The sequence below is a fragment of the Sciurus carolinensis genome, chromosome 9, assembly GCF_902686445.1.
Source record: "Sciurus carolinensis chromosome 9, mSciCar1.2, whole genome shotgun sequence".
NCBI lineage: Eukaryota > Metazoa > Chordata > Mammalia > Rodentia > Sciuridae > Sciurus > Sciurus carolinensis.
Window position 1 is genome coordinate 71,901,835 of NC_062221.1, and position 14,928 is coordinate 71,916,762.

The window sequence follows — 14,928 nt, forward strand, 5'->3', positions numbered from 1 at the left end:
TCACTGTCATAAATACTAATGTATTTACACAGAAGACTTCCAAAGCTGCATCTTCTGCCCACATGTTTCTAAAAGTCCAGACTCTATATTGCTTTATGAATTTCTGCTGCCTGACATAATATACCTCAAATTTCAAATATCTATTTTCAATTCATTCTCAAACTTCTCATTATCATAACATTTCCAAATGCTCCTGGCTTTCATATTTGCTAAATAGCATCACTATTATCCAAATTAAAAAAAAAAAAACCTTGTTCTCTTCTAATCCCCAAATTTAACAGCCTCCATTACCTTTCACAACTAAACAGCTTTACATACAGAAAGTGTCCCTCCATAATCCCTCACGCTTTTCCCTCCTTGCCTCCTATACAGTTACCATTTCAGTTCAAAAGTCAATCACAGGCTCTCTCTCCATGTGTATTTCCTAATGAATAGAGAAGGTTAATTACTTCCTTTAAAACCCAATTTCTTATATCAATTAGTCAACAGTTTTCCCCATTTACCTCTCCAGATTACTTTCCTCCCAATGACTTTTCCTTTACAGTTCATGTTTAACTATACTATGACTTAGGGACTGATTTTATCAACAGAAAATTCAATTTCATATTTCCTCTGTTGAATTTATATTGTGTGGTACTAGGGATTAAACCCAAGCGGGCCCTCTACCACTGAGCTACATCCTCAGTCCAACCCCTTGCCCTTTTAAAAAACTTTATTTTTTATTTTGAGACAGGGTATGGTTAAATTGCCCAGGCTTGTGATCCTCCTGCCTTATCCTTCTGATGGCAGTTTGAGCCTCTCTGCCCAAATTATATAAAATTTCTTGTGTATATGTCTTATCTCCCAATTAGATAGTAAGCTTAAGCATTAGGAATATAGTTTATTAATTGTTATATCATTTATAGGCCTAGTGCAATGCTTAACCATTTTATTGATTTCTGGAACTAGGGGAAAAATTAAAAATAATAACAGTGTCTTCTATATAACTTCTTATTACCTGAATTCAAAAAGTCATAATATTTTAATGTCTTGCAAATTTTATTTGATCTCACTAACAGTAGGATGAAATATACTATTGATGAGCTGATAACTTATTTCTAAAGTGTGCTATGATTTTTATTATATTTCTCAGTGCTGCCTCAATTTTTCCTAGACTTACAATCTCAGGCAAATTTATTAGCATGTAAAATGAAGTATGCAAATAATACTTTACTTTCATTTATCCTAGAATAGCAATAAGGATCAAATGAAATTGTTTAATAGTCTTATTAGTATAATTATATCAAAATGGACTCTACTGTCATTTATAACTAAAAAGAACCAATAAGTTAAAAAAAATTCTTACGTGAACTACAAAGTTATAGCTTCATTTCCCTGTAGTTTATTCATCTTTTATTTCCAATGCCAAGCATAGCATTTGGAAGCTAATATATACTCAATAAATGTTTGTTGGATGACTGTATGAGTGACTAGAACATCATTTTTTCCTTAGATTTTTTGATGTCAATTAAAAATATATATTTAATTCACAGTGACAAGCATTTAAGGAAAAAATCCCAACAGTCTCATTAAATTGTTAAACAGTAAAATATTTACAAACATAATTAAACCATGATCTCAGGTTTCTTCTTGATAACATCTTGCACATTAATCAACACTTTTTAAGATTATACCTTGCTGGCTTTGTTGTGATTACCAGATAATTTATAAAAAAGGCAAGTACCTCATTATCATGATATGCCCATTAGCACAAAAGCATGCCAAGCAGGCACTGTTACACATGACCACGATGTTTGCTTGCAGTATAAAAGATGTTTCGGTGATGTTATGAACATAAAGGCAAGTCTGAGAAGGCAGTGAAAAGACTTTGGCTTGTTTTTCTGAGCAAATTATTGTATACTGATGATCTCCTATTTCTTGGGATGAAGAGGAGGAGTTCATGACCAATTTCCTTTTCCAAGTTTTTTCATTTTCATCCATGGTGTTTGGATCCCTCCAAACTTCATATGGTGGTTGCATTAATCCACCAGTTCGGTCCATACAGGAAAATGTTAGAACAGCTCCTTTCAATGAGAGGAATGTACCTGTAGAAACAATTTCACATCACTGGCACATGAATTCTTTCTAAAATAGCTTTTATTTGTCTGTGGGCGATACACATTTACATTATGATAATTTGTTTGTAGTGTCATAATATTGCACTAGTACACATAAATCAGTAAATTTGTGAGTTCATTCATTGCGATAACTTGGATCATAGAATATTAGACTTAAAAGGAACCTGACTGAAGACATTAATTTGTCAAATTCTCTCATTTAAATGGGAAAACAGAACTGCAAAGATGACGACAATTGGGCCAGGTCACATAGCAAATCAGTGACTAATCTTTGACTAGACTTCTCATTTCTTGATTCCTAATTCAGGGTTTTTTCATTATTTTATATCATCCCTTTAAAAACCATTTTTAAAAGACAAATTGAAAAATACATAAATTTCATTTATTGAAATAATTTCAACTGAAAAAATAATCACACCATCTGATTCTATTTTCTTACTTTATAGGTTCATTTACTAGTAAATGTTTCTTTTTTCTTTTCCTGACATTGAATATTCAATAAAAGCATGAAATTTCAATATGTGGAGTACATGCTAGAAATTTTAATTGTATGAAAAACAAACACCTTTAAAAATAACTACCTTTGGCTCTCAGGCAAGCTTGTGCATCTGAATTCAGAAAAAGTGTTCATTTACCTGGATTCTTCAAGGTTGATTATCCACACAAGATCACTACCTATTGGTGATTTTTACTGGTCTCAGAATACAGTGTACTATACAGCTAAGGAGGTAATTTAGGCTGAACTGTCCTTTGGACATTTCCAGACTCTCTAAGCAGTATCATATTAGCTCTTTTTTATTTTGTCCTTTGATATTATGTAGAATAAGGGTGTTAACCCAGGATGGTGTATTTCAAGAGTATAGTGTGACAGAGACTTGGAAAGGGAAAGATGGCAGATGAAAACACATTCCGTTTAGAAAGCATTTTTCCTTATGAGTTAAACAACTTAAAAATTATAAAATTCAAAAATAGCATCTGGATGATCTAACATCTCAGTTTTAGTTTTAAATCTACTTGAAAACTAAGAAACCTGTACAACTCCTAGAAGAGTAACTGAGAGGATAGGGTTGTGGGGTTTAGGTGCTTAGTAAAGAACAGGTCTCTCAAAACTCCATGTATAAAAAGTGACACCAAAATGTATGAAGAATGATTTAAATTGCTATTTATGCTACTCAGTAAAACCACATTTTCATAACTACCCACTACAGAAAGATTTTTCTATATATTGTCATGAGTCATATAATGTCATCATATAATTTAATCAGTGAAGAGCATATGTCATCCTAAAGATTCTAATGGAGCTATAAAAGTCCTGTCATCTATTCATGTAGTTATGGTGATGCTGGTATAGCCCTACTGTTCTGCCAATTGCATAAAAGAACAGCACATATAATTATGCACAGTATGTGATACTTGATAATGACAATAAATAACAATGTTACTGCTTTAGGTATTTACTCTTCTACTCTGCTGTACTTCTTTGTTATTGTTTCAATTTACTCCCTAAAATAGTTTCCTGTTTCACTCTACTGTCTTTCCTACCTCTATACTCAATGACTGATGTGATCCTATAATATGTACAATCATGAAGAAGAGAAATTATACTCCATTTATGTATGATTTATCAAAATGCATAAGTGCATTCTGTCATGTACAACTAATTAGAACAAATAAATTTTTAAAAAATAAGATAAAGAAGGTTTACTGTAAAACAATATGCTGTGTTATGCTGGCAGCAGCCTCATACAGTTTGTGTTTATCAAGTCTCATGGTTACATCAAAGAGACCACATCTGATGATTGACTTCTGACAACTAGGTTTGTGTAAGCACACTCTACGATGTTCACATGATGAAACTGCTAATGCAGTAATGCATTTCTTAGAATATAACCTTATCATCACATGATATATAACTACATGAATAGTTCTGCATTCTTGATGTAGGCATGGCACAGAATAGGTTAAGAAGTCAAGAAACCTGGGGTGGGGGCTGTAACCCAGTGGTGGAGTGCATGCCTAGCATGTGTGAGGCACTGGTTTCAATCCTTAGCGTGACATAAAAAATAACACATAAAATAAAGGCATGCTGTCCATCTACAACTACAAAATTTTTTTTAAAAAGTCAAGAAACCCATATTTTGGAAGACATTTTACTTATTCCCAATGCTTACACACTATGGCATTAAAATGACATTTTTCATTGAGCTGCCCTTTCCAAAACTGCTCCTTTAGTTTCTAATTGTTTCCTATAGCAGACTGATACTAACGTGAAGGTTTCTTTGCATCATCCCATGGTAATTAGGGCTCAAAGAACTCCCGCTCAAACTGCTGCTTTTCTGATTGCTGTGAGTAATAAATTATTCTTTGTCTCTGACACAGAATTCACATACCTTGTATCAGCATCTGTGAAACTGGCAACCTACCTTTATTAACTTGCATGCAGAATAAAATTTTAGACTTTATAGAACTTGACTCTCTAGAATGACAAAGGGAAGCCTCACAGGAGATGCAATCAAGAGGCAGAGTGATGCCAGATTATGTGGGTTTTAGTGTAGGACACACTAAAATCTTACTTGGATATAACTTAACTTCTGTTTAACAGTATCATTCTTTCTGTTGGGCATATCCTACAGGGTGTCAAGTTGGAAATAAGGAGAACAGTGAAGAGATTAGCATAATGATCCAGGTGGAAAATAGAGGCTTGCTTGAACCAGATGGTAACAGTAGATTTGGTGAGAAATATCAGAATGAGTACACTGTGAAGGTTAAACATCAGTAGGGTTTGCTAATAAATTGTACATAAGGTATGAAAGAAACATAGATATCAAGGATGATTCTAATGTTTTTAATGTGAGCAATTTGAAGAACAGAGTGACAATGGATGTTGGAAAGACAGTGGAAGAAAAGAAATATCAGGAGCTCAGTTTTGAACATGTTAAGTTTGAGGTGTTTATTAGATAATCAAGAGGATGGCAAATATCTAGATAACTGTGTCAGGAATTTGGGGACAGGTCCAAACTATAAATATAAATACAAATTCAAATATATGACCCATCGGATTATAAACACATTTAAAGCAATGCAGTTGGATAACTTCTTCTAGGGCTTCAATGTAAATAGAAAAGAGAAAAAGTTAAAGGAGTCAGTCTTGGGGCATTATGTTGTTTTAAATCCAGTACAATGAGGATCAACATAGGAAACCAAGAAGGAACAGTCAGAACCACAGTAAGAAAACCAGATAAATATAGGGCTCTTTAATCTAAATAAAGTGTTATAAAGTAGAGAGAATTGGTAATCTGTATAATAGGTTGCAGATATGTCAAGTTAGATGTGGCCTGAGAATTTACCATTGGATTTACTTAAGAGGTCAGTGGTCACTTATATGAAGGTAGTTTTGTTGAGTGGTGTCGGAGAAAGTGTGATCAAAATGAGCTCAAGATAGATTAGGAGAATGAAGTTAGAAACAGTGAATATACTACAACCATTTCAATGAAATTTGCATTAACAGAATAGATTCAATAGAGGATTTTCTTTTTTAGTGGGAGGAATAATAGTATATTTATATGCTAATTCAGTAGAAAAAGAGACATTTATTAAAAAGGAAATAGAGGGAAAATTTGCTGGGTCGACATTGTTGAATAGGAGAAAAGGAGTAGAATCTAGTGCACAAGTGGAAAATTTTGTCTAGTTAGAAGAGTAGAGAGTTTATTGATAGTAGCAGGAGAGAACAGGAAGGCCATGGAGATGCAGACATGTTGTTTATCCTGTTTGGGCTCTGTGTTGTTAATTGTTAATAAGGAAACTGTAATAGATTAGTAGACAACAAAGTAAGGGTTCATTTATAAAATCAGCATCACCTGGGAGAAGTGCAAATTCTCATACTCCACCCTAGACCTACTGAATCAGAAACCAGAGGTCAGGCCCACTGATCTGTTTTGTTAACAAACCTTCCAAGTGATGACAGAGAGGAGGCTTTCCTTTCTTGGGAGGTGTTTGATTACTGATTCTAACTCCTTACTAGTTATGGGTCTATTCAGACTATTTTCTTCAGTCATGGTAGGTGAAATGTTTCTAGAAATGTATCAGTTTCCTTTAGGTCATCCAGTTTGTCAGTCATCTCTCAAGATTCTTTTTGTTTCTATGGTATCAGTTATAATATCTTCTTTTTCATTTCTGATTTTATTTAATATCTCTTTTTATTAGTTGGTATAGATAAAGGTTTATCAGTTTTGTTTTCTCAAATTACTAACATCTAGTTTTGTTAAAAATTGGGCTAAGGACTTGGGTAGATATTTTTCAAAAGAAAAGATAAACAACTGGACAAGAGGTGTATGCAAAGATGCTCAACATCACTGATCATCAAGGAAATAAATACAAATCATAACCATGATGAGATAAAACTTCACACCTGTTAGAATAGCTATTATTTAAAAACAATCAAAAGACAACAGTGTTGGTGCGGTGTGAGAAACTGGAATACTTTTACATTGATAGTGGGAATGCAAAATAGTACAACTTCTATTAAAAAGAGTATGGAGATTCTTCAAAACTTAAAAAATAGAATTAACATGTAAAGTTAAAAACATGTAAAAGTTAAAAAATAGAATTAACATGTAATCTAGCAATACTGCTTCTGGGTATATATCCTAGGATCAGGATCTTAAGGAGATATGTACTCCTATGTTCACTGTAGCACTAGTCACAATAGTGAAGTTGTGGAAGCCACCTAAATGTCCAACAGAAGAAAGGATAAAAAAAGTAATAGATACATACAATGGAATATTATTCAGCCTTAAAAAAAGAAATACTGTATTATTCAGCAACATGGATGAACCTTAAGGACATTATATTAACGAAATAAGCCAGTCACAGAAGGACAAATACTGCATGATTCCATAAATGAGACATAAAATTGTCAAACCCATAGAAACAAAGAATAGAATGGTGGTTGTCAGGGGCTTGGAGAGGGAAAAAGTGGGGAGTTGCTAATCAACTAGCATAAAACTTTCAGTTATGAAAGACAAGTTCTAGAGATCTGATGTGCAACATTATATGTATGAATAATACCACTGTTATGGTTTGGATATGAGCTGTCCCCTAAAAGCTCACGTGTGAGACAACACAAGAAGGTCTGGAGGAGAAATGGCTGGATTCTGAGAGTTTTAACCCAATCAGTGAATTTATTCCCTGATAGGGATTAATTGAGTGGTAACTGAAGTGGTAGGGTGTGGGAATTTGGGGCATGGCATTGGAGTATATATTTGTATCTGACAAGTGGAGATCTCTTGGCTTTCTGATCAACATGTGAACTGCTTCCCTCTGCCACACTCTTCTGCCATGATGTTCTGCCTCATCTCAAGCCCCGAGGAATGGAGCTGGCCTTCTATGGACTAAGACCTCCATAACCGTGAGTCCTCGAATAAACTTTCACTCCTTTACAGTTGTTCTGGTCGGGTTCTTTAGTCACAGCAGCGAAAAAGCTGACTAAAACAACCATAACGGTACCCATAAGCTTGGCCAGTGGGTATAGGATGAAAAATAGATATTGCACAGAGCGTGAAGCCAGGAACAACTATCACAGAGTCAATAAGTGAACAGTGAAGAATAAAATTTTACTGTAAAATTGAAATGATTTTTGTTACCTCTATTTTTTCTTATGAAATTCCACTTTCATTTTTTATTTTTACTACTATAAATTGTGGCTTTCAATTAGGTTTTCTCTCTTTCAGTGGTTGATTATAGAATAAATCTGAACTCAACCTCATAGCTTTTTCCTTTTTAATTAATAGACTTTATTTTATTTTTTATAGATGGACATAATACCTTTATTTTATTTATTTATGTGGTGCTGAGGATCAAACCCATGTCCCACACATGAAAGGTAAGTGCTCTACCACTGAGCCACAACCCCACAACTAGACTTCAATTTTTAAGAGCAGTTTCAGTTTTATAGAAAATTGAACAGATAGTACATAGAGTTTCCATGTATCTCTTTTGTTGTTTCCCTGTTTTTAAAATTTTGTATTACTGTGACATATTTGTTATACTTGATGAACTGATATTGACATATTATTATTAACTAAAATTTTCAAAGAATAGAAGAATTTACTGGTATGGAAACTTAAAGAAGAGACAGCTTCTCATTAAATTGATAAGGAAAAATTGCAAATATTTGCAAATTAAATGCCAAAATTTAAATCTATATTTATTTTGAATTTTTAAAATCACTTTTGGTTTGTTCGTTTGCTACAAATGGCAAAGAATTTCCCTGTAAAATTCAGAGGTCTGATATATTAGTTCTAGCAACTGTTTATTTCTACCTTTATGACTTAGAAAGCAACATTTGCTAGAATAGTTTTAAGCTTTATATTAAGGTTTTCCTCAGTGCTTTTCAGAAACTTATTTCCCAAGGCATTATTTAGTTGGCAGTTCCACAGTTTACTATTAGAGCAATGGTGATTAACTCTTACCCTGAAAAACAGGTAATTTACAATATGACAAATGTTGGAACACTATATGATTTCATCATGTTCTCAATAGTTCCTATTACACAAAAGGTATAAATGCATAACCTTTGTCCCAAATCAATGCAAATTATCGATAGCTTACATCTAAATTTGAAAAAGTAGCAACAAGGAAATGAATGAATAAAAACTCTTACCACTTGACAATACCACAACCGGCTCTGTAAACCTTTGTTCATCTGTTGATGGTAGGTTTAGGGAGATGATTAATACCATTCCCAGACTGGTTCCAACAAACAGACAAGGAGAGATGGTAGAGTCATTTTTCCGTGCAAAGGATTCCATGAAGTATAAAGCTGTAATTGCTTCTTTAGAATCTTTGTCAATACTGGATATGCTAGAGCTTCTGGAACGATTATATGAATTCTCTCGGTTCTCTATGGAAATTTAAAAAGACTAAAATGAAGTATCAGTGTATTTACGAAATAAGTAAATCAAATATAATACATGAAAACCAAAAAGTATGAGTAGAAAGTAGAATTTAATTCTTCATTAATTGGCCAGAAAAGTAGTTTATCCAGCTCATCAGCTTATTTTGAAGGTGGAGAGACTACAGCCCAGAAGTTATAAATTTAGTCAGAGCTAGGTCTAGAACATGAGTCTTCTGTGGTCTAATTCACCATTTTTCTTTCTCTACATTAACTCATAAGTTAAATTATCTAACCTGTAAAGCAGACTTAAAGAGTCAGAGTTACAAGAATTTCTGATACAACTTTAATTGCACTTCCCTCCTCTCTCACAATTGTTGGAAGTATTCTTAATGATTTATTTGCAATTCCCACATACTGACGATATTGTGGCTACTGACATGAAAGGAACAATCTGAAATATTCTGTGACAAATACACTGTATATCTGGGGAAATTATAAGTGGAAAAATTTGAAATTTTACCAAGGCCCAAATGCAAATAGTATTTCTCTGAATTGGCTTGAATCCAACTCCAGTTCAAGTTTTGCCTAGGGACAAAGGAGCTATAGACTATGCCACCCTGTCAGTGGTGGTGACCTTTCTGAGAGGGCTTCAGTTCACCTAAAGGAAACAGAATGGCCTCAGATCCTCTTGCTTATCAACTCTTGCACCTGTGCACACTCCGACAAGCATAAATTCAGCCATTTCAGTTAAAAATAGTGTTGTACTGTTCTTTTAATGCTCCAGAGTACAAGCTCCTCTTATTTTTCTTTCTACTGTCTTCACTTTCTTTTCCCTCTTGATAGGTCCAAATGTGCTGCCTCAGATTATTTTTCCATGAAAAAAAATATAGTATCCCCAATTATTTTCTTTATATCCACTAATTTGTTTGTACATTTCTTTTTTTTTTATTTTCCCTTTTTATGTCTTAGCAAATTTATAAAATTAAATTTGTCATAAAACTTAAGAGATTAGAGAAACTAGGAGATAATTTATTTATTTTACAGATTTGAAGACAGAAACTTAGAGTAACTAATTTCTCCAGAATCCAGCACAAATTAGAGGCACAAATATCTAAAACTCAAAATTGGCAGCACTAGTCAAGTAATTAAAAGAGAATTATTTTTTTATATCCCTTATGTGTTGCTTCTAGTTTAATATTCCAGCTAATATATGTTTCCCAAACTTTCAACTTGTGATTTGTCACCAATCGACATTGAAATTCAGACACCTGTGAGAGAGGACACCATTATCTGCATGTTCATAGGGGCCAGATTTAGTATAATGTAATATTAAAAGAACAAAAATTGAATAATAAATTTTTTACTTTAAATTTTTTTGAAGAATATAGATTCTCAAAAATTTTAAGGGATATTAAATGAGGAATTAATTTTAGTATAGAATTAGTATGAGAAAATCTCCCTAAAACAATTTTTTTCCTGTCTTCCTAAAATTTCTTATTAACAGGAGAGTAGCAGCAAAGTTAAAAGATTCCCTTTTCTTTCCCTTTCTTAACAGCTCCGGTCTTTGGCTCTGTTTCTTTATTCCATGTCCCCACATTCATTCCATAAATAAGCAAATGGATCTTCCTTTTAAAAATATGTGAAGATGAAGGTTTTGAGCTTGAGAATTAAGTATGTTGCATTTGACAACTGAAGAAATTAAGCTTATAAGACACTATATAACTATCTACAGAGAGAGATACTAAAATGCAAATTGAAATAATCTCTCAATTTTTATTGGAGGGATATAGAATAGATTAAGGCATAGGTTTTCTATTTTATAGAGTTGTTGGAGTCTAGTTTTAGAGATGACTAAGGAAGTGAGGTAAGAGGTGGATTTGGAGTTAGCCATAGCCCCACCAGGCTCACAGTGACACATTGCCTAGTAGATATTTGTATCTTTTCAATGTGATTTCCATTCCTTGTCCACAGCACTTGTTTCCATTGTAAACCAAACAAAATTGATATGTTTAGTCTACCTTCTGTTGTAACTGGTAAAGAAATCTCCATGCAAGCAGCTGACTGAGCCTTTCGAAAAGGTGGTCTTCCAGGACCCCAGCGATTTACTTTTGAAACATCAGCACTAGAAAGACGTTTTCCAGAACTGCAACTCTGAGAAGTTGGACTTGTGCAGTGTCCATTTACATGGTCTGTACCAAGAGGAAGAAGGCAGTGTAAATATCATAATTAAATCTTCATATAAAGGAATTGAAAGGTGTAGATTAACAAATGAAGAGGAGTAAGAATTCCTTTTGTTCTGAACCATATAAATATGGCTAAGTCCTTGCTATTTTTAGTTAGTAAAACTTTTAAAATATTTAATTTTAATGAGTATTTTTATAATCTGATTAAGATAGTTTAAAATTTATTCTATATCTCTACTATGTGTATGATTTAATGGCAATATGAAATAAGTTATAATCTTGGACCTTTATACATAAGTTAAATATACTCCAATTTATGTAAGTTTTGTAAGTACTTTCAGTGCCTGGAGTTTAAAATATAGAACAGGAACATTTTACTGTGTAGCTGAGATGGCACTTAAGAATATTGGTTCTAGAGCCAGGTTGTCTGAGCACGAATTCTAGCTTGGCACTTTATTAGCTGTATAAATTACTGCAATTCTTCATGCTTTAGTTTTCTCTTCTGTAAATGTGTAATATTATTAGTTGCCTCATGAAGTTCTTGCAATTTTTGTATGTGAACACATGTGTACATATGTGTAATAATACACGCCACATGCCAAAATATATGCTGGCATACAGTAGACACTGAATAAAACTGTATTGTTATTACTCTTGTCCCAGAATATAAAACTGCTCATGTCCAAATGATTACTGTTCATTTAGGGCTTCTGAGTCAAGTTTGGTTTTGACAAGACTTAAAAAAGAACAAATACATTTTTAAAAAATGAAAAAACCTTGGGGTGGGGTTGTAGGTCATGCTAGGGGTACTAGCATGCCCTGGGTTCATTGAACTAAAAAATATGTTTTCTCATTTTTAATAAAGATAACAAATTATGTTTCAAACATTATCTTATAGTCTTGCAATGTGCAGAATGCGTTTTGAAATATGATGCTTTCGTCATTCAAAGGATGATAGTTACATGTAGAAGAATGCTTAATACCACAGTGGACATGTGGAACTACTATTTGGTATATACTCTATTATAGTCTTCTGTATTAAAGAATTTAAAAGACTAAAATTATACATTTCCTGATTGCCTTGTATGTAGTCAAGGATGAGAATTATGTCTCACCATTTTATTGTGCTGGCATGTTTTTTAAAAAATAAGCTAATATTATCAAATATTTAAAGAGTGGGAATTTTTTACATCTTATCTCATTTAATCTTCACAAAAATTCTGCAATGGAGGTGCTTTTATTATCATCATCCTGATATTGCAGATAAGGAAACTGAAGTTCAGAAAAAAAGGTTCAGAAAAATTTCTCCTATTATCTATATGGCAATGATGTAGGCAGAATTCTAACCAGACTTTCTCAGTTAACATCTGTATGCTTAAACACTGGGGCACAGGTTTAGCTAAGTATTTGGGAAGGGATAACAATTTTAAAAAGACATATTTAGTAGGGTTTAGGAGGCAGAAATAATACACACTGAGATCCAAGCCTTTTAGAACGAATCATCCTCCATTTTGACACGTTATCTCAGAAATCCCAGATGGAAAAGCAGAAATATCTCATGATGAGTTAGCCATGGTGAAACTGAAATCAAGAACTCAGATTCCTCTTTCTTTATCAAATCTACACTCACAATAGGAAGAACACTGAGGCCAACAGCTGGCACTAACAATTAGAAAATGACAACTACTGTAGGGGTACAAATTACAACACCACCACCCCTCTGACCTGGCCACAACCCTGAGTATATCAGTTAGAAAAACTTTCCCTTTTCACAGACATAATACCTTGCTCTAGGGCAAAAGAAAAGTGGGATGAATTGCAGCCCTCTTCACACCCTCTCAGCTAGGTACAAAAAAAAGTATGTGGCAGTGCCCTGAGAACAGTGAAATTTATCCACTTAGTCAGAACTCTTTGAACTTGCTAAACCAAAGCCACACCTGTCTATCTGTCACCATCTTTTGGTGGTTGTTTCATGTAAATATGTTTCATTACAGCTCATAACAGAGCAGTATTACTCAATATGCTTTTCTTTTTTCACCATACCTGTTGTGGTGGCCAAATTTTCCTCAGCTTCTCATGTTTGATTGGCCTACATTACCACACACAGGCACACCAGTATTGTTTTCAATAGGGCTGATAAGCTTAAAAGATTTTTTTGTAGGTGAAATGTTTAAATACATGGAAATGAATTTTCATTTTTAATAATTCTATCACCATGATAAATATTCAAGATAGCTATGAATTGGTATAAAACATTTAGAAAGAAATTTAGTCATAGCTTAGATTCAGTCATTCTGGAAATTTATGATAAAGAATGCTAAATTCAAAAGAAAAATATAAACATCTATTGATAAAGATATTCACTGTTGTGTTAGTTATAAAGACAATTGGAAACCAGTTACCTTTACAATCAAACATAAGGCTTTAGGTAAATTGTTGTCTCTATCACATACAGAATATTATCAAGTTTAAAAATATTTTTGAAGTGCTTGTAAAAACACATAAAATATGTTATTATGTTTTGATTATCTTCTGTTGCACAGGCACACACAAATCACTCCAAAGTTGATGTAAAACAGTAACAATTTTATTGTGCTCACAGATTCTGTGGGCCAGGACTTCGACTAGGGTGTGTGGATGTCTTATCTCCATGATGTCTGGGGCATTAGTTGAGAATGCTTCATTGGATTTGATTTTTTGATTCCCTCGGAGGTTTATTTCTCACATGCTTCACCCACAATGATGCAAAGGCTGAGATCCGTGGAAACTGTCAATGGTGACAGCTTCAGGAGGCTTATGCTTCAGGAGTTTTGGGAATGATGGCCTGTTTTCACAGTATCTCAGGGTTTCAAAGGGTTTGGCAAATAATTTTTATAATGATATGGAAGCCATTTTTCTGCTTCTTTGGTGACATTGCAGTGGTGACTTCATGTGGTTTTGAAAAACAACTGTTCAGAATCCAGTCAAGAAGTTACTTTGTATGTCAAGAGGCAGCTGTTGTGGTAGATTCCTGATTTTACTTATAGCAATATGTTCTTAAATTCAACAGTTGATTAGCAGTGATCTGATTTTCCAGCTGTATACACGTGTCTGATCCCTTAGTACATCTGTATAGTGACCTTATTCTAAAAGTCACACCTGCAGGCTGAGCTTAGAGTCTACATATCTGATTTTTCAATGATCTTATAAGCACCTAATTTCTTATATTAACCCCTTTCTGCATAAAACAGGCAGAATGGTTCCTATTTCCTTCGGCCGCTCTCTATTATACTGGTGCTTTAGTACAGCTATATCATGTAGTCCAGTTATATTACATATCATGTAGACAAAAATCTTAACATTCCAAAAATTTCAACCTTAAAGCAATAAGGGGAAATTCTCTATTTTAGACAAAAATTCTCAAATTTGAAAAACTGTACATTGAAAAATTATCATTATATAAACTTACAAAAAATGTCATATTTTATTCAACTTATTTTTTAAATGATCATTTAATAAAATTTTATAGAATACTGTCAATGAAGATTTGATTTAATGTGAGTTTTGTTAAAATTTTTAACATACATTTCCCAGAAAATAAAAATTACTATTATGCCTGTGCCACAGAGGTTGATTCTATGATGAAGTAAATGTTGAACATAGTACTAAACAAAAAGGAGCACTGGATTTTAAAAACTATGAAGATAAATGGAAAGACTTTGCTTTTAACCATATTAATTATAGCCAATATAAA

At 33.3% G+C, this 14,928-nt stretch overlaps 1 protein-coding gene across 11 annotated transcripts in view; it reads right to left on the reverse strand.

The window, feature by feature from the left end:
* The window catches only part of Stxbp5l (syntaxin binding protein 5L), a 424,978-nt gene that overhangs the window by 13,420 nt on the left and 396,630 nt on the right, over positions 1 to 14,928 (reverse strand). For 9 of the 11 annotated variants that reach the window (XM_047563362.1, XM_047563358.1, XM_047563361.1 and 6 more), the window contains 3 exons: positions 11,031 to 11,201; positions 8,779 to 9,018; positions 1,724 to 2,084 (listed from right to left, as the gene is read on the reverse strand). In XM_047563362.1, coding sequence (XP_047419318.1) covers positions 1,724 to 2,084; positions 8,779 to 9,018; positions 11,031 to 11,201 — 772 coding nt within the window. The remainder of the gene's footprint in view (positions 1 to 1,723; positions 2,085 to 8,778; positions 9,019 to 11,030; positions 11,202 to 14,928) is intronic. The other 2 variants (XM_047563364.1, XM_047563363.1) reach the window with 1 other exon arrangement.